Here is a 27,317-nt window from a genome sequence, read left to right on the forward strand (position 1 = left end):
TGCTCTTGACAGGCGCTCCGCAGGGTGGCGTGCAACTTAAAGACCCCCCCAGGCCAATCTCCTACAGCCGCCGTTGTTACCACAGTGACATACCCTGAAAGAACAAGCGATGGTCAAAGAATTCCTCTGGTTTCCAAGTTGTGGTGGCAGTGGGCATTTATCTGTGATCTTGTTAGATGGCCATGGATTTAATCATAGTAAAAAAAAACAACCTTTGATACCTCCCCTCTCTCTCTCTCTCTCTCACACACACACACAGGGATGCAAGAATAATTCGTACCATCTTAGAGACCTGGAATCCTGTTTCAACTCACATAAATGCCTATATTTATGCACGGATAATGCATACCATCACACTGGATACTGGAGTCATTTATCCAGTTGGCAGCTGGCCATATAGCTTTCAAGTTCACCCGTAACCTTGACACAAACACACACAAACACAGAGAAATTTGGGTGCCCCCACCCCCCCACCCCCACCCCCAGCCTCTCCTCGCATGCAAGCTGTCGCTCTGTCTGGCATCTTCTCTCTCTTTCAATGTCTGACTTATATTAAAAAGAGCTCTGACCACAGCCAGAGGGGAAATGGTTGCTGTGACACTAATTGGAACGTTTAACAGGACATGGCAGGCCGAATTTCTGTCCTGCTGCGCTGTTTACATAGACAGCGGTGCAGAATGTGAATCTCTAGTAGAGAGATGGGCATAGACAGAGGCAGCTGCAGCTGGATGGCAGGTTGTTAGATGTGGCCTTGGAAAATCATCACGGGAAAACCAGTGCTGACAACCACCATCCAAAGCCAAAGTGCCAGCCCCGTGTGGCTTTGTAGCCTGTGCCCGTTGGCGGCGTGTGGCATAAACCCGAACACACACATGCACGCAGACAGATTCAAACAAAGACATGGAAATACAGGCGAGAACGTTTACAGCCTCACTGGTACAAAACCTTTCCATGCACATCTACAAACACTGTGTTTAAGAAGAAACATGCATTTACTCTTTGCTTAACATCCCCAACTTGGTGGGGGTAAAAAAACATACTTATAGGTGGAGAAGGCTGCAGTCTGGAAAGGAATGTGTCCATCTGGGTTCAAAGTGTAATTATAATGTGGCTGTACACCTCATTGATTTGGGCTCAGGTTGCCTTGTTATGATGGGCATTCCAAGCAAAGTGGGAAAAGGTTAGTGCCCAGTTTGAATCTCTTCTCTTCTCTTCTCTTCTCTTCTCTTCTCTTCTCTTCTCTTCTCTTCTCTTCTCTTCTCTTCTCTAAATTTACAGGTTGTTTACCTGTGAATTTAGGGATCTACTCTAAAATGACAATTAAAACAATACTTTATCTGGACCTGGAGCTGGAGATTTCATCAAAGTGTAACAACATAATGAGTAGATGCCCCAGACAATCTGCAGACACAGAGCAGCTTTGATCATACCAAATCACATCTAAGCACTGTCTTGTTAGATGGAGAGAAAGTAGTAGTTGTCTCTTTGTCTGTCTCCAGCTTAATTATGGTTTTCATAATGTAATTTTTGTATTTTATTGCAATACAGTTCAAAGCTTTATTGGCTGTTTGCTGTTCTTTATAAACATCTAGTTTAGCAATATTTAACTAAAGAAACAATACATTTTTGCACAAGTTTCTTCTTTGTAAGTTTCTCAGTGACTCTGGTATCTTACAGAAATTATAAATCAGTTAGATGAACTGACAAAATGAAACACCTTTCTTCTTAAAGACACGAAAGCGGAAATGCACGCTTTTACATCAGTTTACTTTGGCTTGCTCCGCTGGTGCTAAACTCTCTTCATCCACCGGAGCTCTCAGCCCAGGCTCGCAGTTGTCGGTCAAGGGGTGTGTGGAGGTCAAAAACGTCAGCTCTGACTCTGGAGTTTGCACTCCGGAAGAGCACTTTCCCAAGCTCTCGCCTTTTTCAGCTCCCCCAGGGATTGGCGGCGAATTACAAAAATCTGTTTCTGTGCAGGCATGCAGAGGAGCAGAGGAGCAGGGGATGGGATGGGGGGGGGGGGGGGGGGGGGATCTCTGGTGGGAATTCTCAAGTGAAACCCTTAAAATATGAAACAGTGAAAAAAACAGGAAGGAGAAAGAGCGAGAGAGAGAGGATTTTTTGACATTGGAGCTCAACTCAGAGACTGTGGCTTTGAGGAGAAATTTGATCAGGAGCCCAGAGGATAATGTTAGTGTGCTCAAGAAGCCAGGTTATTGTTGAAAGGATGTGTAAGTCCACTCACTGCAGCACATTCGCGCAGGCTGAAGCTTTCTCCGAGAGGAAAGGTTTTACCATTAGGCTCAAGAAACCCACATTGTGTGTCAGCACAGTATAATGTCAGATAGCCATAAATGCTGCTTACTGTTGGATGTGTTTTCCCCGCATGAATTATGGCGTATAAAGTGACGCTTCCTCGCATGTCTGTAAAATCCTGGCCCTTTGGGTGCTGTTGATAGCAGAGCCAGGTCTCAGGTGTCATGCCCTGGGATTGTTTCCATCTCTTCGAGGGCTTGGTAAAACATAGACATCTATGGTTGTGTGACAGCAGTAAGTGTGCGTAAGAGGCGCCTCTATCGCTATGCTACTTGCGGGTGTTAAGAAATCACCCGCTAAAATTCATCACATCAAATAGAAAGTCTCATTGCCTTTTGTTTGGCAAGATTTCCTGTCAAAGACCGTACTTACTATGTCAGTGATCATTTATATGAGCTGCAACTACAGGTGCTCCTAGACCGAGACCTTGTTTCTTAGCATAGGGCAATCCCATTGTATTTGTGGGATAGGAGCTGAATGTTTTACATTTTAAAGGTGTTTGGTGACTTTTCTGCGGATAAAACTTTGAAATGCTCGAGTTGCTAACAGTACTCATAGAGATTTTGAGAGTCTCATGAAGCTGAGCTATTTCATACGTTAAAACTTTGATCTGCTGACGTGCTAGAAGACGGGATCAGTGACATCACATAGCTTTAATAAAGGTAGAAATGATCTTAACTATACATCATATTTCTGTCTGGACTGAAAGTGGTGCACTGTAAAAAAGAAACAGACTATGTAAAAAAGAAATGAACATTTCCTGGTAATGTTCTACCAGGAATACAGAGGCTTCTGTAAATGTAAATAAAAGTAAATAAGGAAAATTCCTTCATTTTAAAATGGACAGTATACTATATTTAAGTAGATTTTTTTTCTACTGTTTCATTAGTTAAAATGAAACACCGTGGATCCAAATGTTTCTATTTTGCTCAAGCTATGCTGCTCACTTGACTAAAACATGAAAAAAAACCAAAGCAGCAGAATAAAGGTGAATAAAAAAGTAGCAATATTTAAAGAATTTGAAATACTTTGCTTGCAGTAGGAGAGAGCATGCTCTTGTACAAGGAAAAAGAAATAATAGCAGCTGTTTGAAGAATGGAAATAGAATCTTTAACCCTGCTTAATTTCTAACCTCTGCACATCTGGCGAGTCACTAAGTAGTTTGTGACTATCAGATTGTCTTTTTCTGACACTCCTTCCTTGAGTTTGGTGTTGAAAATGTGTTCTGTCTTTTTTCCTGTCTCTCTCCCCTCACCGCCAGCTGGTTGTGGCAGATGGCTGCTTCTCCCTGAGCCTGGTCCTGTCTGAGGTTACTTCCTGTTAAAAGGGAGTTTTTCCTTCCCACTGTTGCCAAGTGCTTGCTCATAGGGGGTCATTTGATTGTTGGGGTTTTCTTTCTAATATTGTAGGGCTGTTACATTACAAAATGAAGTGGCTCGAGGCAATTGCTTTGTGATTTGGTGCTATATAAACAAAACAGAATTGAATTGAACTGAAAAATTTCATTCTAGTTATGCTGAAAATCCCAAAAGCACTTTTTGAGCATTTTGAGATTTAAACTACATTCTTCCAGGTTTGCTCAAACTAAAGTGGTGTATTAGCTGTAAAGGTACCCTATTTTGGACTTAACAGGGACAATGTTATGGGGGTAATGTAGGCCAAACTGAAAGCTGAAAATTGGCCTTGGAATGAGTTGGCAAGGTCTTTGGTCTTTGGAGCCAGAAGGGTAATTGGGAGCAGACTGGGGATGAGTCAGAGCTGTGCTGATGGGAGCTTTGTGTCAGTAGACAGGAGGGGCTGACAAGTCCATGGGAGGGATTTGGCGAACAGATGCTCCACCTCTGCAAGGAGAAGAAATACGACACGCTTTCCCAGATGGGGGGATAGAAAGAAAAAGAGATTTGTTTGCTATGCCTCCAGACTCATCATCCTTCACTTCTATTTTTTCTTCTCATTTTGTTCACGAAGCTTTTCTTCACTGATGGAGATAGTTAATGCCTCTTAGTAGCCTCTCAGCTTCTGTTGCTGATTAGTAAAATCCATTGTTGAGATGGAGGAAATACTTCATTTTGCAATTTTCCACCAGGTCAGTTGAGTTTTTAAAAAGAAAGACTCAGAGGATCAATCTGATTTTCAGCATTTATCTTGCAAACAGTGTTTAAACGTTCTCCCAAACATAATCACAATATTACATTTAAGTCTTTAGTGTACGACTGACCTGCTAACCACATGAAAAATGGAAGCCACAAATTCTAATGGAGTTAAAAGCCTGAGATGAATCATTTATAAACTCTTGACAGGTGGAGCTCAAGTGTGAAGGACTTTTGGGGAGGATTTTGCTGAGCTTGTGTGGAGTTTTCCTTCTGCTTGTTGCCATTTTGACCTTGTGGTAGCCAAAGTTGTCCCATTTATCAAAAGCAAACCCAAGTTCTTACTGTATGGGGTGTATTTGTAAGCAGAAACACTTTGTGCGGAAAAGCCCAATGACTTCATTTCAGGAGGTTGCTCTTACTTAAGCTTCCTGCGAACTGAATCACATTTCCTATTCATCTGAGTGCACAAAGACAAACAAGTAAATAAGTACTCACTTGATGTGTGAAAAAGCCTCACAAATGGTGTCGCATTCTGTTGCATGGCTGTGCCTTCACGCCATAATTGCGCCTGCAGTGGCTTTCTTTGTCACCCCAGTCATAATTAAGATTTGTTTACATTTTCTGAGGTAATATTTTGGTCCATGATCCCAGCTCCCAGTGGGATAGACTCTAGACACCAGTCATCGGGAGTCTCTTGTTAAAAATGACAACCACAATAACAAGAAATGCTATATATGCGACATTAGAAATATAACAATGGATACAATGGTATATTTAGAATGGACTGATAAGCAAAAACACACACACAGGGAGAAATTAATTGTTTATGGTATCCCCCCACAGTTCCTGTCTGCTTTTGAGGCTAACCCAGTTTCAATGCTGTCTCACGTCCATCCTCCTCTTACAATGGAGGGAGAGGGCCAAGGGGACACACCACAGCAGGGCAGGGGATTATCAATGGGTTTGGACAGCACGTTGCACAATGTGTGTGCATATGTGTGTGTGCCGGTGAGTGGGCACTTTCTAGGCTTGTAAAATTGTTTCTGTGCGTGGCCAAATATTGTACACGGGCACTCATAGTCATAGAGTCTTTCTGTTTGGATTTTCTCCAACGCCTTGCTATGGAATCAGCTTGGGAAAGCAGCAGGGGCCCTGAACAGGACACAAAGAGAGAAGCAGAGAGAGGGAGACTGCAGAGTTGTGATAAAATTCCATTTTTTATTTGCCAGACCATCTCCTCCTCTTCCTCTCTATACATCTTTTCATTTACCATCAGACCTTTCTGCCCTACTTCTTTAAGAACCAGGCACAACCTTTCCAAGCCCTGCAAGGGCTCAAGGCAGCGTGCCAGTCATTGGGATTCCTAACATATGCCTCAAAACCAAATGCTTCATGTTAAACCCGTTCAATTTGACAACCTTGCTGGGCTCACAATAAATTGGCTCTACATGATTTCTGCTTTCTGTATGGAAGAGAGTGGGCAAAGTATTAAAACCCCGCCCCCTTTTTCCTTTGCTTCTTCCTCTGCATCATACTTTGCTCCCCACAACTTTGAGACTAAGTAGGAATGAAAGAGAGATAATGAAAGAGAGAAATAAAAGAGTGAAGGACGGGTAGGAAAAAAACCCACCAAGTTTGCCATTCCAGAAGAACCTGGCTAAATGTGCAGTGGTGTGTTAAATTGATCGCAGGCACGGCTTTGGCACGTCGTATACTGAACCACATCATGTAAGGGATACGGTCCCCAGCTCTGCCTTGGTTGCAGAAAGAATCAGAAGAACATGAATGATCGTCTCTTCTTTACTCGCTTTAACTCACATTTTGGGCAATCATTTTTTTTAGTGTTATATAAAGGCTAACTCCAGTAGTTTATCCACCCAATGTTACTTTGCTGTATTTACTCCAAGCTGTGATATCTGTGAAATGCATTGTGAGCTCTGAGTAATTTTGTCCTTTTTAGGTATTTCGCAGTGACAGAGAGAAAAGAACAAGTTTGGGGAAGGACAAGTGAGGAATGATGATGTCATGGTGTTAGCTGTTCCTGCAGGGCTGGACAGAGAGACGGAGAGGAGGATGAAATCTTTATGAGAAGCAGCTGTAGAGAAGAGGCAGGCAGGCCTCCCGAGTTTGCAGCCGGCCCACAGCTTGCTGACAGTGACCTAAAGGTCTGATAAAGCAGAGAGTGAAACACTGACAGCACCCCCTGCGTAGAGTCTGATAAAGGTTTCATTCCAATAGCAACATTTTGTCAAGTTATCACCAAATATCAACACCTGAGATGATTTTTGGAGCAAAAGTACAAAAAAATAATATTCTGCCAAGTTAGAAAAGTAAGACTGATAATATCACTGTCTGAATACATAAAAAATATATTTGCACTTCATAGCAAAGACTAGGTCAACTTCTATATATGTGTGAATGTGTGTGTGAATGGGTGGATGACTGGTTGTGTAAAGCGCTTTGGGGTCCTTGGGGACTAGAAAAGCGCTATATAAATACAGGCCATTTACCATTTACCATATATGACTAGTCAAACAAGTAGATCCTTGCGTAGAAAATTTGTGTAAGCATCAATACATTGTCATCAAATAATTGAGTTCAGCATCATCTATGAAAGGACTGCTGTGTGTCTAGCTGGGTAATTTTTGTGCTTGCTAACATATATCATATAACATATAACAGCATACCTTGGAAAAACACTTGATGTAGGGATTACTCAAAATTCTTAGCAAACCACAAGACTTCTGAAACAGTGTCTCCAAAGTGGACATGTTTGGCCATAATGCACAGCGACACATTTTGCAAAAATCAAACAGAGCATGTCAGCACAAACACTTCACACCAACTGTCAAGCATGGTGGTGGAGGGGTGAATATTTAGGATATTTCACAGCCATAGGACCTGGGCACCTTGCATTCATTGGGTTGATCACGACCTCCTCTGTATAGCAGTATAGCAAGTATTCTACAGTCGAATGTGAAGCTGTCTTTGACAGCTGATAATGATAATGGATAATGATCCAGAGCACAGCAGTGAATCTGCAAAAGAATGTCTGAAAAAGAAAACAATCAAGGTGTTGGAATGGCCCAGACCTTAACCTGATTGAAATGCCAGGACCTTGAGAGAGCTGTACATAAATGAATGGCCGCAAACCTGAATGAATTGAATTAACATCTTAAATAAGTGTGGGCCAAATTTGTTCCATGATGATACAAGAGAGTGATGAAGTCACACCAAAATAATTACTAATGATTATTATTGTACTTAGATTTTCACAGAGTGCTTTTGCATTTTGGCTTATTTTTAGGAAATAAAGAATGACACCGCGCAATATGTCACTGTTTCGTTGTGTTTACCTAATGTTAAGACCTGGTAAGCACTGGACCATTATACCTTAGAACTGAGAGGCTTTTTACCATGACCGTAAACATGTTTAAAAACTGTTCTCTCTCTTATATGTACATTTACCATTATATTCAGCGTGTATTTTTTGACATTTAGCAACATAAGCAACATCCCTCTCTCTGTGGTATATTTTTGGTGTGTTTATGTGAATCTGTCCGTGTCCAGATACCGAGGGCCCATCTGCTGATAAAATCTCCCACGGGGTTTGTTATGCAACTGATGCTTGGCTCTGATGCCCTACCTCTGACACCAGCTTCTGTTATCTTTTAAAGGTTTAAAGGTAAATAGCGCTGTGTGGTGTTTATCAACCACCAAGACTCTTTCCATCCTGAGTCCATGACTGCTTTGAAATTTGTCCTTCGTTGGATATATTTTTGTCATTGATTTTTTTCTTGAGTTCTCTGGATGAATAATATAAATATTAAAAACAGCAATAGAGTCAGTGCATGACAGAATGCAGCAGAAGTACTGTTTGTAGATAAATCACTTGGTATCCAAAGCATAATTGTCATAAACATCAGACAATTATCTCCATTCCAGGCGATTTTCCCCTCCTGTGTCATCCACGCAGCTGAGGATGAACAGTACTCCTTCCATTTCCTCTGCCCCACATGTGCAGCCTGTCACACATCACAGGACAGAGGCTGAAGGGGGCAGGGCAGGTAGAGGTCTTTTGGATCGCAGTTTCCCCGTGATGTTTTTATTGGTCTCAGCAGATGACTTCCCTCAACCTCTGCATTGTTATGGCGGCCATCTTTTTTTCTAGAGGTCAGCGTTAACAATGGCTGCCAATAGATGTTGCAGACAAAAGCCTTAGCATCCTCCCAGAAAAGTTTCCTCAGTAACCGAATGCTGTAAAACCAGCAATGCTGTCGAATTTACCGCTTTTACAAGCTGAGAATACACCGCTGCTCGTCAGGTTCAGGCAAATGCTGGGAAGCGCATCAGTCAAAATGTTAGAATCCAGTAAGGCAGAATCGCGTGAAAATACCAAATTACCTTTTAAGGCTGAGAATTTTGGCCTTGGGGATCCTAACAATGAAGTGGGACAGCCTAAAAGCACTGTTTTCACAGTGCAACAGTATACTCATATTTTTCTTTGCAATATCTACTTTCCTCTTTGGCTTTGACAACCCCTGTCTCTCCAGCTGCACCACCACTGCTCTCCTCTCTTCCTGTCTTCCATCCACCCCACCCCCTTCCCCCTCGTGACATGCAACACCCTTCTGCATCGCAGAAAAGAATTAAATCGTAAAAGTTTTACAGTTTAATTACGGCATAACATCCCTGTGGAAGTCTTCATGCTTCTCCGCGCCCACCCTCTTTTCCATGCTGGATTTCTGTTCTTCGTTTCTTTGTTGGGTTTTTCTCGTAAGAAGAAAATAATCAGGTGGGGGAGGAAGAAAAAAAAATCACTTGATGTTTCTCCTCAAACATGTGACCCCGCTCAGCTCACAGCTGAAAATAATTTGGGCCTACAGGCCAGTGGATGGCTGACGCAAACCTCCCTCCTCCTTCTCCTCCCTCGGGGGCTAGGCTTCGGACTGATGGGGAGCTAAACACAAAAGAATGAATGGCTTGAGCTGTGGGCAAAAGCTAGAAGCTAAAAAGGATGACACATTGTTCTTGTGGTCAGCTTCTAATCAGACCAGACCACAACTCTTCCTCATACTTCATTTGCTCTTTCATTCTCAAAGAGGAAAACACATAAGGCAAAAACCGTTTTAAAACACTGAGGGCTATTTATGCTATTAGCTCAGGGAAGAGTTCAGCTATTTATATTATTTTGCAATTTACTTTTTTTTCATTTGATATTTTGACTTTTTTTTTGGACTCTCCCCCCTCACTAGCAGTTAGGACAACAATTTGTGGAATTTGGGTCAATTTGGCTCACATACCCCTCAGAGAGGGAGAGCCAGGCCAGGAAATGTTTAACGGCCTGCAAACACCTCTAAGTATCCGAGCACATGTGGTAGAAGTCAAACACATAAATCCGCGTGTGGGCCTGGCATATGGACTCCTTGGCAGGATGTAGAAGTCTATGTAGGTGTGTTTTCATATGGGGTTTTGTGTTTGGCTATGCAGCAGGGTGGCAATGCATGTATTAGTGGCTTTGTGAATTTACTGTAGAATTAAAAGCATGAATACAGCAGGACTTGGCCCTGAACTATCTCTTTTTTCCCTTGCGTTTACTACTACTTGCCAGAAGCAAAAGGCCAGGGCCTATTGCTTCATGCCAGCCCTCCACCAGTGTTTACAGGCCAAGCAATGCAGTTCAGTGTTGCATATAGATGGCCTTGCTGCGCTCCAAGTGGATCTGGTTTCATTGTGCGCTGACAAATGGACCCAGTAATAATTTAAAACTGAGCATGTCCCCTCACCCTCGCCTCGGCTCTATTTGCCTGTGATAAACAACAGCAGGAAAATGTGTGGCTGGAAGATAGACAACAAATTAAGGAAGCTCTTGTCTGAAATGAAAGGAGAATTTGTAATGTGTAAAAACAAAATGTGTGTGTGTGCTGCAGTGCATCAGAAATCTGATCTGGCAAATGCAAAAAAGGGCAAAACGCTGAGGATAACATAAAAAGTTGAGTGCTCCTGTCTCACCACCGCCGATATAATCCTAATGGATCTTAATTGCATTACAGTGTGGGTCTCTTTTCTTTTTTTGTATTTTTCCATAATGCCACATGGCTAATGGGAACCTAATATGCCTGTTGGCTGTTTAGGCGTTTTTCAGTGCTATTCTCCAATTACTGACCAAGTGAGGAATGATAGTTTGGTGGTATTCCATGCAGTCTGTGAGGTCTGCTTCTCTGCGGCTGTCTTCAAAAATGAGTTTTAAAATAAGAGATTTGTTTGAGCCATTTGGTAGTTTAATTTCACACACCACTCCCTAAGAGAATCTATATGTCTGCCTATTTATGAGAAAAAATACAAGCTGAAATATTTTTGTTTATACTGTTTTTTGTAACTTTTTGACCTGCAAGCTGAATTATAATTCTGTTTTCCTTTTTAATAGACACTCCATCTTTCTGACTGACTGGCTGACCGTCTCTCTCTCTCTCTCTTTTACCTGTCTTCTCAGGATGCCAGCTGCTAGCACCATGACCGGTGGGAGGGCCCTGCTGCTCTGTACAAACACTGACAACTGCATCTACCAATCAGTCAACGGGTGGGTGCCTTAAAAGCCAATTGAATAGGTTGCCATTTTGCTTCTATGATATCGTGTAGTATGGTATCTGATTCCAACTTGTATGGTTGAGGAGCTTCAACCATACAAGTTGAGCTTCGATATACGAATGGTAAATAGACTGGTACCTATACACTTTCTTTCTACTCAGTTTTTACTGCAACCTAATCACACACACAATGATATTCAAACACATTCCAATGGTTGTGTTCAGGGAAACTGATTGGGCGTTCAGTATCTTGCCCAGAGATACTTTGACACAGCAGGAGCTGTGGATCACTTCACCAACCTTCCAGTTGGTAAAATGACCTGCTCTACCACCTGAGCCACAGCCACCCCAAATAAATAACAGTACGGTTAATGCCAGTAGTGGAACATACTAGCTGGCCAAAGCACAACTTCCTCCAAATTTCAAGAAATGGTCCCATAGCCAACAGAAAACTCTGAAGTGGACTTAAGCAAGGAGGAGACACCCCTTTTCATTAAGCTCAACAGTACAACAATAGCAAGGAAGGGGAGCAGAACAGGGCAGAGGCCGCCATCTGGCATCTTGATACTGTTTCTGCCCCCCTGCTGCCACTGTCTGATGCGTCCATGACCACTCTCCAAGGCCCCTTCTGTCATCCTTACAGCATTCATTAGTTTCTATTTAGATTATAATGATGGGATTTTCCTTTTTGTTTGTGCCAATAGGGGTGGAAGATTTTGATGTCTGTTGTTTTGAGGGCCTCCCATGCCAGTCACAGTTGCTCAAAAGGTTCCAGACATTTCTCTCAGGGAAAAGTCCAAAGCCGATGAACAGGAATATTTTTGTCCATTTCAAACACTCCTGCAGTAGCCTCCTTTCCACCCTCAGAGACCCACCAAAAGTACCGTATCACCCTCATAGAGAACTTTGCTCTAGGATGGCAGACTTACTTGTAGTTTCTAGAATATTTAAAAGCAGAATGAGAGACAGAGCCTTCATCTTCCAGGTCCCTCTTTTGTTGAACCAGCTCCCAGTTTGGATGTGGAAGACAGACACCATCTCTACTTTTAAGATTGGGCTTAAAACCTTCCTCTTCAATAATTCATAGCGTTAGAGCTGTCCCAGGTGACCCTGAATCTGCCCTTAGTTACATTGCAGTAAATGTCCACTATTTATTGTTAGTTTTTCTTTATCAAATGAAAAAGACTACCATTTTTTTCTTCTTTGGCTCCACTTTTTCTGTAACTCAGTCACTTGTCTCTACCTAATCTGGCTCTCCTTAACTTTTGTTTTTTATTGACCTTCCTAATTTGGAAGAGAATTATATCTTTTCCTCCGTGATCATACTTTCATCAAGTTTTGCCTTGTCTTTGAAGGTCTTTGAGGAAAGTAATTCCCCCCTCCGCCTCCCTGGAGGTTTCCTCTAGATTGCATGACTGTTGGTTTTCACATCCAGCAATGTCATCAGAAGTCACCCAGCATTTCCTCTGTTTGTTGGAAATTCAAGTCATTTGATGAATAGGCTTTTGGGCCAGAACAGAGTTTTGTGGGTCGGGAGCGGAAAAGAAAAGATGCACGTCCACACTTAGCTCCCTCTCGTCATCTGCGCATACTTGCATCTCGCTCTCCAGAAATAGCTTTGTGTGTAGCTCGTAAACTTTGACCCTCAAACCCAGAGTTCAAACAGTCATGACTCAGTAATGTTCCAGGAGTGAATCACAGCTGAGACAGAGGCACCCAACAGATGTTTGAGCTCTTTTAACAAGAATTCCTGTTTGGCCCGTAAAACAAAGCTCTGTTTGGGTGGAACCGTAAGCACTGGGATTGTGTGGCCAATTTTAAGATTCTCTGCTGTGTACAGTAAAAGCGGAAGTGGACAATTTAAAAAAAATACTGCACAATTCATTATTAGATTTGACAACAGTCCAATGTAATCCATCCCTCTGTTTTTTTTAATCTACACAGTTCTCACTGCTGCTTTACCAAGAAAAGCCTGCAGCTTTTGCCTTTCTTTCTCTTTCGGTTTCCTTTCGCTCCTTCCACAGTCTGGTTGCATCTTTTGTTTTCTTTTTGTTCAAGCTTGCAGAAAATGTCCTTCCTAAAAACTGTAATACACTGTTTCAGAAGGACTGAACCTTTTCTTTTGTCCCACATGAAATAAAAGCTCTGGTTATGGAAGATCATAATCTATAACAAACATTTTGTTGTCTTGCAGTCATGTGTCAAGTTGAATTTCTAAAGTTTTTGACAGGTTTAAGGAGAGCTTGTCTGAATAGTGTGTGGTTTTTTTGAGATGTTATTTTTGAAGTATTTTTGTGTTCTCTGTTGGCTTTTTCCATATTATGGCTTTGCCAAAAGTGTATTAGTGTGTGCAGCTTCTTCTAATAATGTCAGGGGCTCATCTGAAGTGTCATTGCGCAAGACGGTGGTATAAATGCAGAGTTTACCATGTGTTTTGCTATTTTCCTTTTGGTTCTTCATTGTGTCTGCATTAAAATCAAACAATAATGAGATTTAATTGTGTCCTTTAGTTCTGTGTACAGGTTTCTTAATTAACTGATTTACTGCCATGTCTCCCTAGTATTTTTTCTCCTTTAATTTATGTGCACGCTCATCTTTCCGTATCTTTCCTTCCTAGGCTCCAGTGCTGTGGCTTGAAGCTTGGCGAGGCTCCGTTAGCAGTGGTGCCCCAGCCCAAAGAGGTGCGTGGGTCACCAGTGGACAGAGACAGGAGGGACACCGCTGTGTCCATAAAGAATCACCTCTCTCCTCTCCTCAGCCCAGGTCCTCCTGACTCCATGCTGGCTCACAGGAGAGCCACGAGTCCTGCTACTGACCCACGGGCTCCCAACATGGAAAACGGGCTGTGCGCTAAGCTGAACCACAACAAAAGCCCAGCAGGAGCCAAAACCGCCAGCATCCGTGATAAGATATCCCAGTGGGAGGGCAAGAAAGAGTCTGGCCCAGTAACTATTTCAGGAACATGTCCACTAAGTGCGACACTGAAGGAAGCTGAGACAGTGAGGAAAAAGGAATCCAAAACTACAGAAGTCCAAAGGACAGACAGCAAGAGGTTTGTCAGCTGGGACAGACAAGACTCAGGGAAGGAGAATGTTGGTAAGCTGGGGGATTCGAGACCTAAATCCCCAGAAGCCCCAGCAAACAAAGACAGAGAAGTGATGGTAGAGAGGGAATTTCGGGTTTCTAAGCCAACAGAACAACCCCAAGACAAGAAAAGTGTTTTAACTCATGTTAAGAAACTGGAGAAGGCAACAAAGGAGGTTCCTGACAGACCTTCACTGGCATTCCCAGGGAATTACTTCTGTCCTCCCTCTAAGGAAGAGCTGGAGGAGACAGAAAAGAGGGGAAATGAGCCCATTTTTGGGACTTTTGACATGGCTCGACCTAGTGGGACACGGAGATGGAGGGATGGAGATTCAGAGAATGTGTACAACGAGCCAGGTGCTCCATCTATAAACCCTCTCCCTAAACCTCAAAGAACCTTCCAGCACCACACGCCGCCCGCCACCCCAGCTTCAGGGCCTTTCTTGGGGAAGGGAAGAAGGAACTTGCCTCCTTTGCCCTCCGTTCCTCCTCCACCTCTACCCACGTGCCCACCCCCAGGAGTTTGCAGGAGACCGTGGGCAGATAAAGCACGTAACAGTAGCAACAGGTAAGACACTGAAAAGAAAGAAGGGAAAAATATCCTTCCTGACCAAGAATGTTAGATCTTTACTCAAGTTTAATAACATGCTGAAAATGTGGAAAAATAAAGTTAACCCAGCCCACACACCGCAAAAGCTAAAATTTTCCAAAAGTTGTAAAGTGGGAACTGGATTGGCCGGTGATAGCTCGGTGTACATGTCCTTAAACCCTCCCCCCATCAGCATTAAACAAACATGGAGGTGCACAACATTTCCCACATCTGCTGTAAATCAGAATCACCGGTGACCTCATCCTTTTTTCTAAATATCCCACAAAATGAGCTCATTGGTTTGATCTCAGGAATGTACACACCGACGCAACTAGTTCCTCCATCCAAAAACACTCCACTGGAATAATAGAAGAGCAACATGAAGAGTCATGTCAAAAAGCTGAGGGAAAGAATCTTTGCTTTTTCACAGAATTACAAAAAAATGAGCTGTTAAAAATTTATTTGGCGTAATTACGTTAAAAGTGCAAAATCTGATCGATCTGAAAAGTAGTCTTTTGATCGCAAACGGTTAAAGATGTTTGACTTTTCGGCTCTCAGTAGCCCTTCAGTTCAGATGGTTACAATCAAAAAAGCAGGACTCTCTGTAGGGAAACCAAAAAAATGTGAACTCTGCAGTATTGAGCACATCTATTGTTCGCTTTTTCCAGTGGTCTGAATTCTTGTTTCGGAGCTTGGCTTGGATCTGTTACATTCCATACCATATGTGGAGGCCTCGCTCAAGTGTGTGCTCAAGTGTGTTGCTGTGTCAAGCCCTTTGTTTGGTCAGGCTGTCTCCCTCTTGAGTGTCCATTGCAGGATGCTTTTCCATAGATGTGCCTTCACCAGTCACCAGATCCACATCATCCAGTATTGTTCAGTTTTGGCTAAAACTGCGTCAGAGCGGCAACACTGCATTTACTTTATCTAACTTTATTTCATATAAAGGGAGCAAGGCATGATACTGTGATGTACTCTGTTAAATAATTATTTTGTATAATCTAATGCAGTAAAATTGCACAGAATTACTTTGATTCCAAGACTTTTGATTTACTGATTGTGCATGCATGTGTAAATGTATGCATTGTGCTCCAGTGGATACATTTGGATTGATGAAACAGATGTGTTTATTTTGATGATGCAGCTAACAAACTGAAACATCAGTTTCATGTTTTGCAAGTGAAAAGAAAAAATCAAAAACATTACCGTGACACATGTTCGCTTTAAGATGTCAGTCAAAACTCCTTCGTCTTTGTGCTCCTCTGTCCACCAGGAAGTCCTATGAATTTGAGGATCTGCTTCAGTCGTCTGCAGAAAGCTCCCAGGTGAACTGGTATCATCAATCCAGACTGGGCTTAACACGCACTTTATCAGAGGAGAATGTCTATGAGGACATAATAGGTAAATATTACATACCAAAAAATGATCTCTATAACATTTTGCCTTGCACGCAAATTCATAAACTGACTCAAAGTTTGCAAGAAAGTGTTTTGTGACGATGCTTCAAGACCCTTGAGTTGAATTTCTCACACAAGCATGTGTTACAGAGTTCACTGACAGAGTTGACAAAGAGGGCAAAATCTCTTTACGCGACTCCTTTTATTTATTTATTTTGTAATTTAGAGCTTTGCCGCTCAGCTTTTATTAAAAAATTATAAATAGAAATTCCTCACTTATTGTCTGTCGTATTATGCTGACCCCACCTAGAGCGCGTTTAATTTCATAACGCACAATAGTGGCGTTGTGTGAGGTTGCATTGTAGCTGAGGTTGGCTTCTGTGATTGTCAGGGCTCTGGGATGGCGGTGGGGGAGGGTATGGGGTGGGGGGCAGACTGGTATGTAATGGTGGCTGTTTTTGCCGGCAACAATCAAATTAAGTTCAACTACTTCTGAGTGATGCTGGAGCTTATTTTAACCTTGTTAGTTTCCTCCTTTTGTACAGCAGTGTTAGTTAAAACTCTCAGACATTGTTCACTGAACTCTCAATAACCTCCCATGGGTAAAGCGAGTCAGACTAACTATATGTCTACTAATAAAACTGTTCAGGGAGGCAGTGATGAATGCTTGTGATGTCCTCAAAGTCTTGCCTCCCTCCACCCACAAGCTTTTCACAAACACCCTTTGAACACACAGTCGCATGTCACTGTTTACAGACAGAGAGGAAGGCAACTGTTGCCATCACATGTGTTCAGTCTAAACCCTCTTTGATGGGTTTGACTAGCTGATAGCACACAGAAACACATTATGGAGATTAGTGTGACACTCTCTTCAGCAAGCAATGTGGAAAACAGCACACTGATCTGTTGTTTTTCTTTTTTTTCCTTTGTCTTTTTCCTGAGCAAGAAGGAACAGGGAACTGAACGTCCCTCTTTATTTGCGTACAAGTCACATCTGGTGGATGGATTGATAGAGCAGGGGAGAGTCAGAGGCAGATGGAGAAAAAGAAAGAGACAGGCTTTGAAAAGCTACCCCACTTCGTATATGCAGGGCTTGCTTTTACTTGAGCTGTGCAAACGTCTTATCATGATGAAATATGAGCTGGGTTACACATACTGCTACTTGTAATAGCTCTCCGCACATCTGGAGTAGGAATCGTCTGGCAAATCAAACGTGAGCGATATGGAAAGAGTGCTTATCTGTGCTTTGGAACGAGCGCACTATTGTGTAACTTGTGACGTTAAAAACATGTGCTTTTGCTTCTAAAGATCCCCCGTCCAAGGAGAACCCCTATGAAGATATTGAGCTGGAGAGAAGCTGTTTGGGAAGCAAATGCATTTCACCTGCCTCTTCATCTCCTGTTCCCAGCACGCCAAATAAGGTACATTAAGGATGGATAAATATTGATAAATACGATAATCAAATAGATCCAATGGAATCGGAAAACCTAACCTAACCTAAAAGTATGCTAAAATGTGTTTGTCCCCATCAGCTCTCCTCCAAGCCCGGCTTTTTGAGACAAAACTCGGAGCGACGAAGCTTCAAGGTCCCCGAGCTACGTAAGACCAACAGAGACACTGGCATCTCCTCACCTTCCCGTATCAGCCCCCCCTCCACGCCCAGCAGCCCCGACGACACCCCGTGTCTCTCAGGGGACCCTTACAATCGCAGACGGAGGAAAATCCCTAAGGTACGAACTCCCACTTTGGGATTTATAGAGGAGCAAGAACATTTCTACTGTACGTTTCCTGTGTGGAAGAGTACCTAATGAAAAGGGCTCACTGAGGTTGCACTGAAAGGATCTTGGTACAGGCACAGTTTTGTTTATTAGTTTAAAGGGTTAAAGCCTTTGTGTTTCTGTTCTCAACTTCTCCAGATGGTGGTGAAGATCAATGGGATCTTCGAGGCGCGCAGAGGGAAGAAACGCATGAAGAAGGTGTCTCAGTCTGCTGAGTCCAGCTCAGGGAGAGGTGAGCCATCAAGTGTAACACCAGGCTACTGTCTATCTCTGATTTAGTGAAAGAAAATCGAAACTGACTGCACGGACATCTTTAACTTGTGAAACATTGTGTCCGCTACTGCAGCGCTTTCAAGAAGGAGGTTGCATTTTTCAATATGTCTGTCATCTCAAGTAGAGACATGAATTCAATTTTACTTAATTCAGTGATTGTCTGGCACCATGTGGAGTTTTTAGTAATCTTCGTAAGGGAAACTAGATTGGTAGTCCAATGAAAACAAAAGACACAGAAAATAGGCAACTCATAGACAGAAAAACAGGACTTTACCATGCAAGGCAACGTTTAGACAATCATGGGTTCCCAGTTGCCATTAAATGCAGTATAACACTAACTAAGTCCACAGTGCGCTTGGCAATAGAAAGCCCATGTGGGGCCCACATTCAAATATTACGTGCTGCTATAAAACTTCAGTCGCTAATAGCTGTTTTCTGTTTTCTATTATGATAACTGTTTGGTCTAGAAAAAATTTGACAAACTGGATAAAAAAATTCTCATACTAATTTTGATTGTGATCATTGTTTTAAGAATATGTACCCTTTGGCACAAATTATATTATTGTTTTTTTATTTCTTCATTTTTTTCTTTGTTGTAGTTTATTAATAGTTTACCTTTAATACTCTCAGCAGTCAACCCACTCCATGTGCTTTGCAGTCTTGCCTTTATGTGTCCATTCTATTTCATTATTTAAACAAGTATTGCAGAAGTCATTTAATATTTTGGGGGCCTTTTCCGACTTTACTGGTGCTGTAAATCAACCAAAAAGAGGGCAAATATGTGATTTCCTGTGATAGTTATTTGTAGTCTTGTCTTTCCTTTTTTCCACTCTCTTTTCTTTTCTTCTCTTTTGTTTTCAGTGACAGACGAGAACAGCGAGTCGGAAAGCGACACGGAGGAGAAACTAAAAGGTGAAAATCCAAAAGACGTGCCACATAGTGCAATCTATAATGTAAATGTTTTTCATTCAGCAGGACATTTTAATATTAATGATATAAATGCACGATGTGAGCTTGTGTAGTTTTCTTCCAGTTCTGTGATATAGCTAAAGCTGGAAATACAGGCTGTAATTTGTGGTTTCACTGCAACTCACACACACACATTGTATATATATCTGTGGACCGCATACATGCATGTTGATGAAATGTGTTTCTGTGTTCCACAGCTCATAGCCAGCGGCTTGTGTCGGTCCAGTCCATGTTGAGGCAGACGGGGCGGTACCGGACCTTGGAGAGGGATTTGATGGAACTGCAAGAGAGGAAACTCTTTGAGTATTTTATAGTTGTTGCGCTCCATAAGACCAAAGCTGGAGTTCCATACCTGCCGGAAGTCACACAGCAGTTTCCTCTCAAGGTAAAACAGAAGTGTTACTGGAGCAAAACGAGTGACGCTGAATATTATATGTAAACTTTTTGAAAAATCTACATTGTCTGCTGTCTGCCTGACCATTATTTATGAGGAAACATGTACACCCCAGTTTATGAGCAGGGTGGTGATTTGAGCAGTGATACTGCTTTAGTTTTGATTGAAGAAAAAGACACCGACCTCAAATTTTAATAAGTTAAAATCAAAGACTGATTGAACTCAGACATGTGGGGCCAAAATATGCACTAAGTAGTTTAACTGTGAATCTTTATATATTCAGTCATTACACGTCTGCTGTGCAAATGCCTGTCGCTGTTTCTTTCTTTAATTTAAAAGCTGCGTCTGCGAGATATGATGTCCTAATACCTTAATGGTGCTTAGTAGCCTAATGCTTTGACCTCTATTTGGAATCTCTTTATTTTATGTGTTTTTTTTCTCATCCAGCTTGAAAGGAGCTTTAAGTTCATGCGAGAGACTGAGGACCAGCTGAAGGTCATCCCGCAGTTTTGTTTCCCAGATGCCAAAGACTGGGCACCGGTCGACAACTTTCCCAGGTCAGTTTGGATCTGAATGCTGCCACGGCACACAAGCACAATGTGAAGTGAAAGCAAACATGGACACGGAAATTTCCCTCTGGAGTGGTGACAGCTCACTCAGCTGTTTTCCTCACTGATTATCACTTGGGAAAGTTGAAAGCTGAAAGTCCCAAAGACTAGTCAGTCATGACTGACAAATTACTGGAAATTAGAAAATTTTTAGTGCCTTCAGGAGAAATGGTAGCTCTAACACCATGCACCTAACTTGTTATTACAGAAATTACTCTCCTTGTTTGCTCTACAAGCTGTATTACTCAATGCCTCCGGTCAATGTACACATTGTTCTGAGAAGTGATGATTGTGTGATGGCGATGGCTAATAATTATCCAGAGGCAGATGTCTGAGGGGTGAGGGCAACCCCTCACGATTAAAGTGGACTGGCTGACACTCTCCCCTGTCATGAAGGTTAACAGCAGTGAATGATTACCTGTCAGGTAGAGGTTAGGAAGTGTTGTGTCATTGTTTTCCAGAGTGACCCTGTCCCGAGGGCTCTCTGTGTTTACAAAGTAAGGTTTTGGTGGTAAAAACCTGACCCTGTGTTTTTTGTTTTTTTGTGATTTAACAATTTTAAGATGTTTTTTATATGATTGTTTGAATTATCTTTCCCTTTTACATCCCCAGCGAGACCTTCTCATTTGTACTGACTGGTGAAGATGGAAGCAGACGTTTTGGGTATTGCCGTCGTTTACTGGTATGCTCTTAAAATGCTTCTGGTTACGGTTGCAGGTTTCTGCTAATTCAGGCTTAATAAAACTAACCCCTCATTTTAGTCTGTTTAAAGCCTTCTGCTGTTTTTTTTCTCATTCCAACGTATTTCTTGAATATGGATGATTTATGTTTTTTTTCCCATGAATGTAGCTGTAAAGTTTCTGTCAAATAAAGGCTTTGGTTTGCTTCACTGCTCTAATCCTCTAGTTGTAGTTGCTTGAGCAGTCTTGTGTTATGAACCTGTCTGTCTCTTTCCTTCTGGCTGTTCACAGCCCAGTGGCAAAGGCCGAAGGCTCCCTGAAGTCTACTGTATCGTCAGCCGCCTGGGATGCTTTGACCTCTTCTCCAAGGTAGATACACAGCAGTGACTTAAGCACAGGCACAAATGTGCAAACTATACTCAGAGCCGTGACTTGCATTCAGTTACACTGCTCTGAACTGCACGTGTTAACACAAACCACCATTAAAAAGTACCACCCTCGGTGCCCAAAGAACTCCACCCACACTTTCCCCAGTCCCCTTTCCCACACGGCTCGTATCCATGGCTACAGTAAAGCGACACATGTGCAACGCAGCTGATGTGGTCGCCTCAGTGGAAGAGCTCCCCTGTAATGAGCCTTAGATTTATCTGCATGTTGACCTGTGTAAATGCTTTGCAGTGTACATATGCTATAGCTAAAGTTTGATTACTAAGGACACATACATGGGCATGGAAGAGTTTTCTAAATATCTTCAACATGTAGTCAATCAGCTACACATGCTTTAATTCAGCACAGATGCGTAGAGTGTGTTTGTAGAGTAGAGGAGTACACATGATTGAGTCAGGGTGTTAGCTGTTTGTTGTGTTTTAATGTGGCGCCATAGTCATACTGCATTATGGTCAGAATAAATACATTTGGATTTTAATATCCACTTTCCTAAAAGGAAATTAGGGATTTGAGTCTGGAACTATAGTGACAAGAAGATTGATTTTTTTTTCTCATTTGCAACAATTTATGTTAGATGGCCATTTATATTTGGCAGTATGGTTGCATTCTAGGGCCTTCAACTTGCACAGCCACAGGAGGAGAGAGCAGGAGCAAAATCCAGCACATTATTATTATTATGTTAATTAAGTAAGAACCAGCATGTGAGGAGAAGCTGGTTGTTGTGACTTTAACAGTGGTCACTACTTGAGATTTGCCAGTTGTTGAGTGGCATCAATTGATCAGGTGATCTGTGCTTGACTTTGTGTGGGCTGCTGGGCTGATGAGATGCTTGCAAATTAATTTAGAATGGAAAATTAATCAAATGCAGTTTTAACAGCTTTAAAGTCATCTTTTTTATTTTATTTTATTTTTTACTGGTGAAAGGAATTCTATAAGAATAAATAGCAGGGAGGTGATTAAAGTTTGATTACGGAGATGTTTTTATATTTTATTTTTTAACTACATTTTGGCCCAAATATTTGAATGGTAAATTAGATTTGTATAGAGTATTGTCATTTTTTTGTAACACAATAACTACAGGTTGCTGGTGTTGAAACCAAAGTGTTCCCTTTCCTGTCTCTTACAGATTCTGGATGAAGTGGAAAAGAGGAGGGCGATCTCCCCTGCCCTGGTGCAGCCTTTCATGAGAGGCATCATGGAGGCTCCCTTCCCTGCTCCAGGAAGAACTATCACCGTCAAAAACTTCCTACCTGGCTCTGGGACAGAGGTACAAAGACATTTTTACAAAGGAGTCTCTTACCCAAATCAGCATTGTTTAAAACTATAGAAATAATCGCATTAGTAGCTTTGTAATTTGTATCTAAGGGTCTTCTTTCTTCTTTTTGTGTGCCTTACACGCCTCTTTCTTTACTGCAGGTGATAGAACTGTGCCGCCCGTCAGATTCCCGCCTGGAACACGTAGACTTTGAATGTCTCTTCTCTTCATTAAGTCTGCGTCTTCTCCTCAGAGTTTTTGCCTCCCTGCTGCTGGAGCGCAGGGTCATCTTCACTGCTGACAAACTCAGGTTGGCTCTCGTGCTGCTGGGTTCAGCCACTGTGTTATTTAGTTTGTTTGCTTCATAAATCGTTGCTGATAAGACTATTCAAGACAGGGTTGTGATGCTAAAAAGATCAGAGAGTTTGAATGATATGACACATAGATTTCAAGTAGACAGGCAGTCTAGGGAAAAGAAGATCGCTGACCGCTGAAAGTGTGAGAGGAAGGAATGCTGTTGTGTTATACAGTCGCCTGGGGAACAATCAGTTTTTCCCTGGAAAACTGTCATGGATGCCAGACAAGAAGGAGTAAGGCTTTAAAGCATGGCTGCTGAGCTAACACCATGTGTGCAGTTTGACGTCTACAAACAAACATGGTTCCTTCAAACCTTTCACTTTATACCGTCACAATAGTTGTCATCTCCCACCCCACCCCTCCCCACCCCACCCCTAAAGGGCTTTCTTACTGCTGTGATACACATGTGGTATCTACAGAAGTCCCTCTTAATCTGATTTAAACACCCTAAAGGTTCATGCTGTATGAATACATAAAGCTGTATGAATTGATGAAGCTCTTCAGAGTGAACTGTTTTGTGTGTTTTTGTTTTCTTATCGTTAGTATTCAAACTACGGTGTTCAGACAGTATTCCATAGTATTCAAACAGCTTACATTAAAAGCATTTTTACCAGAGCTGTTAAGCAGAGTTGTTGCACTTTCTCTGTCGTGAAGTGGAAATTTGGCCTCGTTAATTGTTTTTTTTTTTTTTTTTAATAATGAATTAACTGCAAGCAGATGGAAATGCAGTGGCGATTAAGCCAACAGTGTGTGAGTGTGTCTGCTGTCACTGTATAGAATTTGCAAGTGTTGCATCACACTCCATTAAAACACTCATTTTAGGGGAATTGAATGGGGAAACATATAAATGAACTTTTCTCAACATGTTCCACATTAATAAGTGGTTGGCAGGGGAAGTTATTTTTTGAGAAGGAGGATAGCGCCATCTTGTGGTAGGGATTTTCTTTCTATTTTAGACTTTTTTTTACTGTGATTTTGTGTTTTCCTTTTGTTGTGAATGTCAAGGATATATTATCATATATGAACCAACATTTCTCCAGAACATGTGACTCAAAGAGCAAAAGCTATTATTATCACTGTCTGGACATTATCCATGTTTACTAGCTATGATTTCTGGGAATTCCCAACATAATAAATGGGATTAGATATGAAAATAATGTTATCTCAGTACAGGAACAGCCTACATTGTGCTTTCATATTAAAATAGTTACAGGTTCTATGTATATATTCAAATATAGAAGTGTTTTATCTAATAATACAGGGATTTGGGATTACATACTACACGGTGAATGATACTAATGTTAAATTAGTTTAAAGTTTAAATTTGACCTGAGAAACAAAATCTCCTAAAGGCGCTTTATACTATAACATAAATCATAGGATAATAGAGAGAAAATCCAAACAATCAGACAACCCCTTATGAGTAACCAGTTGGCAACAGTGGGACAGAAAAACTCGCTTTCAACAGGAAGTAAGGTGGTTGGTGGAGGGAGGGAGGCAAGACAGAAGACAAATGATAACACTTGCCCATTTTCTGGTTTTATTGGAAGATTTATTCATCTGTTTACCAGATTATGACAATATTTGTTTACACTTTCTTTCTCTTTCCACAGTACGTTGTCTCAGTGTTGTCATGCAGTAGTGGCTCTACTCTATCCCTTCACCTGGCAGCATACATACATCCCGGTGCTCCCACCGTCCATGTTGGATATAGTCTGCACCCCGACTCCCTTTATAGTTGGCCTCCTTTCCAGCTCTCTACCTCGACTCAAAGAGCTGCCCATAGAAGAAGTAAGACAAGGTTTTTCTTTTGTTTTTTTGTAATTTATTGCCCATGATGCCCTTTACTCTGGGCACTTCCTATACTGAACAATAGCTTCAGGAAATAACATCATTCTCCCTCTTGTTAGGTCCTGGTGGTTGACCTCGGCAACAGCCGCTTCCTTCGACAGGTAAAAAAAAGAAAAGGAAAAAAAGAGAGATTAAAACAGAAAGAGCACAGTAAAAAATGTCACTAGTCACACAAGAGTTCCTTGTTGTGACTGTAAAAGATGTTTTGTGGAGTGGGCTGCGTGTTAAGTTTGTTTAAATTAGTTTTCTTTCCTCTTCTATAGCTGGATGATGAGGACTCTATTCTTCCACATAAGCTGCAGGCAGCTCTGGAGCATGTACTGGACAAGAGAAGGGAGCTGGCCTGTGAGAAAGGAGATCTAACCAATGGTGACTTGTCATACTTGTTATTTCTTGCATATATAATGTGGGTTTTCGGGTTTTTTAGTGTGTAAACAGAATGTACTATGAGCAAGAAAGTTTTCACAAGACTAGCAGAACCACCTTTACCAGCAGTAACTTGAAGTAAGCATCTTTAGTGTGACTTTCAGTCTCTCGGGGAGGAATTTTGGCCACTGTCCTCTTCAGTGTTGCTTCATTTCATGGAGGTTTGCGGGCATTTGTTTATGTACAGCTCTCTTAGGTCCCGCCACTGCACATCACTCAGGTTGAGGTCTGGACTTTGACTGGACCATTGCAACATCTTAATTCTTTTCTTTGTCAGACATCCTGTTGTAGATTTGCTGCTGTGCTTGGGATTATTGGCCTCAGTTTCTGCCAAGCTTTAGTTGTCAGACCGCTGGCTGTGCATTTGACTTTACAATACTTAATAACTTCCACCACCATGTTTGACAGTTGGTATGAGGTGTTTGTCTTGATATACTGTGTTTGGTTTTCATCAAACATGGTGCTGTGTGTTATAACCAAACATGGTAAAAACACGCTCTTGTCTGTCCAATAGACATTGTTCCAGGAGTGTTGTGGGTTGTTCAGGTGCAGCTTTGCAAATCAAAACTCTGCCATCATTTTCCTTTTAGAGAGGAGAGACCGTCTTCTGGCAACCCTTCCAAACAAGCCATACTTGTTCAATCTTCTAATTGTACTGTCATGAACTTTAACATGCAACATGCTAAATGAGGCCTGAAGAGTCTGAGATGTAGCTCATAGTCTTTTGGCAGCTTCTCTGAGAACAACATGGTCTGAGGTGAATTTGCTGGGGTGTCCACTCTTGCCAAAACTTGTGCTTTTATAGAGGTGCTCACAAGAGTGCATTCGATTAGTAACTCTTGGCTACTACTTAACGTCTTAATTCTTATGAAAGCAGTAAGGGTGCATAAAGTCCTGTGGAAACTTTCTTTTTTACATTAATTGCCACTGCCTTCTTTTTAAGTGATATCAGTCCGCACAAATCTCTGGTTTAGAAAGCTTTGAAGTGTTTTCATTACCAGTCATATCTTCCTGGGTTTCATGTAATGAATATTATGTACCACAGCTCAAATGTTCATTGCCAGCTGTTTTCCAATGAAATATATTATCATTCTGCAACTTGATCATAGTTTTGTGGTACACCGAAGAACTTTTCCAAGAGAACATTCCCATCTTTTCCCCTAAAATTTTTAATATGACTGGACAGCTTCATTCCAGTATTCAAGTTTTTCCTCCTTAATAATTTACCTTTAGCATTAAAGGGTCCTTGAAGTATGACGAAATTCAAAGTAGAAATGTTGTGGTTAAAAATACAAAACCATAAATGTGGTGTAACTCTGCATAAATCTCATGTTCTTTGTGGTCGCAAAACCTTTCCAACAGAGTTCACTCCAACACTGCTGGAACATTCAGTCTAACCAAAGTCTGTTTCTCTAGATCAGTGTCAATACTTTGAAGTAGTCTGTGTGAAACAACCTTGTATGTCTTCTGATGTGTAGCAGTTTTTTGTTGTAATTGTTTTTGGGGGTGGCTAATTTTTACCCCTCTTCTCCGATGCGTTTCTCTGCCAGACTCTAGCTCGCTGAGCACAGTGGTGTCGGAGGCTTTTGTTCGTTTCTTCGTGGAGATGGTGGGCCACTACTCCCTCTTCATGGGTGGAACAGAGCGGGAGGAGGAGTCTGTCTCCTCCACCACCTTGCCCAGCCCCACTTCTTCCTCATCCTTTCAGCGTGAGGCCTTTCGCAAAGCAGTCACTTCCAAGAGTTTGAGAAGGTTTCTGGAGGTGTTCATGGAGACTCAGATGTTCACCGGCTTCATCCAGGAGAGAGATCTGCGCAGGCAAGGCCTCAGAGGTAATAAGCTATGAGCAATGTTAGTGCACTTTAACATTGTTAAAGTGTATCTGCTCCTTTGTGCAAGTAGGAACAGGATGAGCACTGCCAGAGCTACAAGATAACCTAGGCTACTCCACTGGTATGAATGTCTCTGCCTAAACAATCAGAAACAGAGTTCATGAGGATGGCCTGAGGGCTTGATGTCCTGTAGTCTGCTCTTTGCTCGCTGCCCGACTGTCATTTGTTGTAGAGTACCAGAACTGGCAGGTCCTGTGCCCTGTGCTTTTCACAGATGAGCACATGTGACTGATATGAAAGGGTCTGGAGAAGCTGTGGAGAATGTTATGCTGCTGTAACGTCATTCAGCATGACCGGTTTGGTGTGGGTCATTGACGATCTGGG

The 27,317-nt window shown here is 41.9% G+C and overlaps 1 protein-coding gene across 2 annotated transcripts in view; it reads left to right on the forward strand.

Annotated features, from left to right (window-relative positions):
- si:dkey-82f1.1 (DENN domain-containing protein 2A) overlaps positions 1-27,317 on the forward strand; it is a 32,764-nt gene that overhangs the window by 3,530 nt on the left and 1,917 nt on the right. Inside the window, exons 2-18 of one of the 2 annotated variants that reach the window (XM_006782495.3) lie at positions 10,903-10,989; positions 13,614-14,648; positions 15,940-16,067; positions 17,372-17,484; positions 17,596-17,793; positions 17,980-18,073; positions 18,976-19,026; positions 19,281-19,468; positions 19,925-20,034; positions 20,698-20,767; positions 21,057-21,134; positions 22,339-22,479; positions 22,629-22,777; positions 24,438-24,615; positions 24,735-24,776; positions 24,939-25,044; positions 26,652-26,933. In XM_006782495.3, the coding sequence (XP_006782558.2) occupies positions 10,904-10,989; positions 13,614-14,648; positions 15,940-16,067; positions 17,372-17,484; positions 17,596-17,793; positions 17,980-18,073; positions 18,976-19,026; positions 19,281-19,468; positions 19,925-20,034; positions 20,698-20,767; positions 21,057-21,134; positions 22,339-22,479; positions 22,629-22,777; positions 24,438-24,615; positions 24,735-24,776; positions 24,939-25,044; positions 26,652-26,933 (3,049 nt within the window). In that variant the 5' untranslated portion in view covers position 10,903. Of the gene's footprint in view, positions 1-10,902; positions 10,990-13,613; positions 14,649-15,939; positions 16,068-17,371; positions 17,485-17,595; positions 17,794-17,979; positions 18,074-18,975; positions 19,027-19,280; positions 19,469-19,924; positions 20,035-20,697; positions 20,768-21,056; positions 21,135-22,338; positions 22,480-22,628; positions 22,778-24,437; positions 24,616-24,734; positions 24,777-24,938; positions 25,045-26,651; positions 26,934-27,317 lie in introns of those variants that run through there. The other variant, XM_006782496.2, reaches the window with a different exon arrangement.

Source organism: Neolamprologus brichardi, chromosome 7 (genome assembly GCF_056152115.1).
Source record: "Neolamprologus brichardi isolate AB-2024 chromosome 7, ASM5615211v1, whole genome shotgun sequence".
Classification (NCBI taxonomy): Eukaryota; Metazoa; Chordata; class Actinopteri; order Cichliformes; family Cichlidae; genus Neolamprologus; species Neolamprologus brichardi.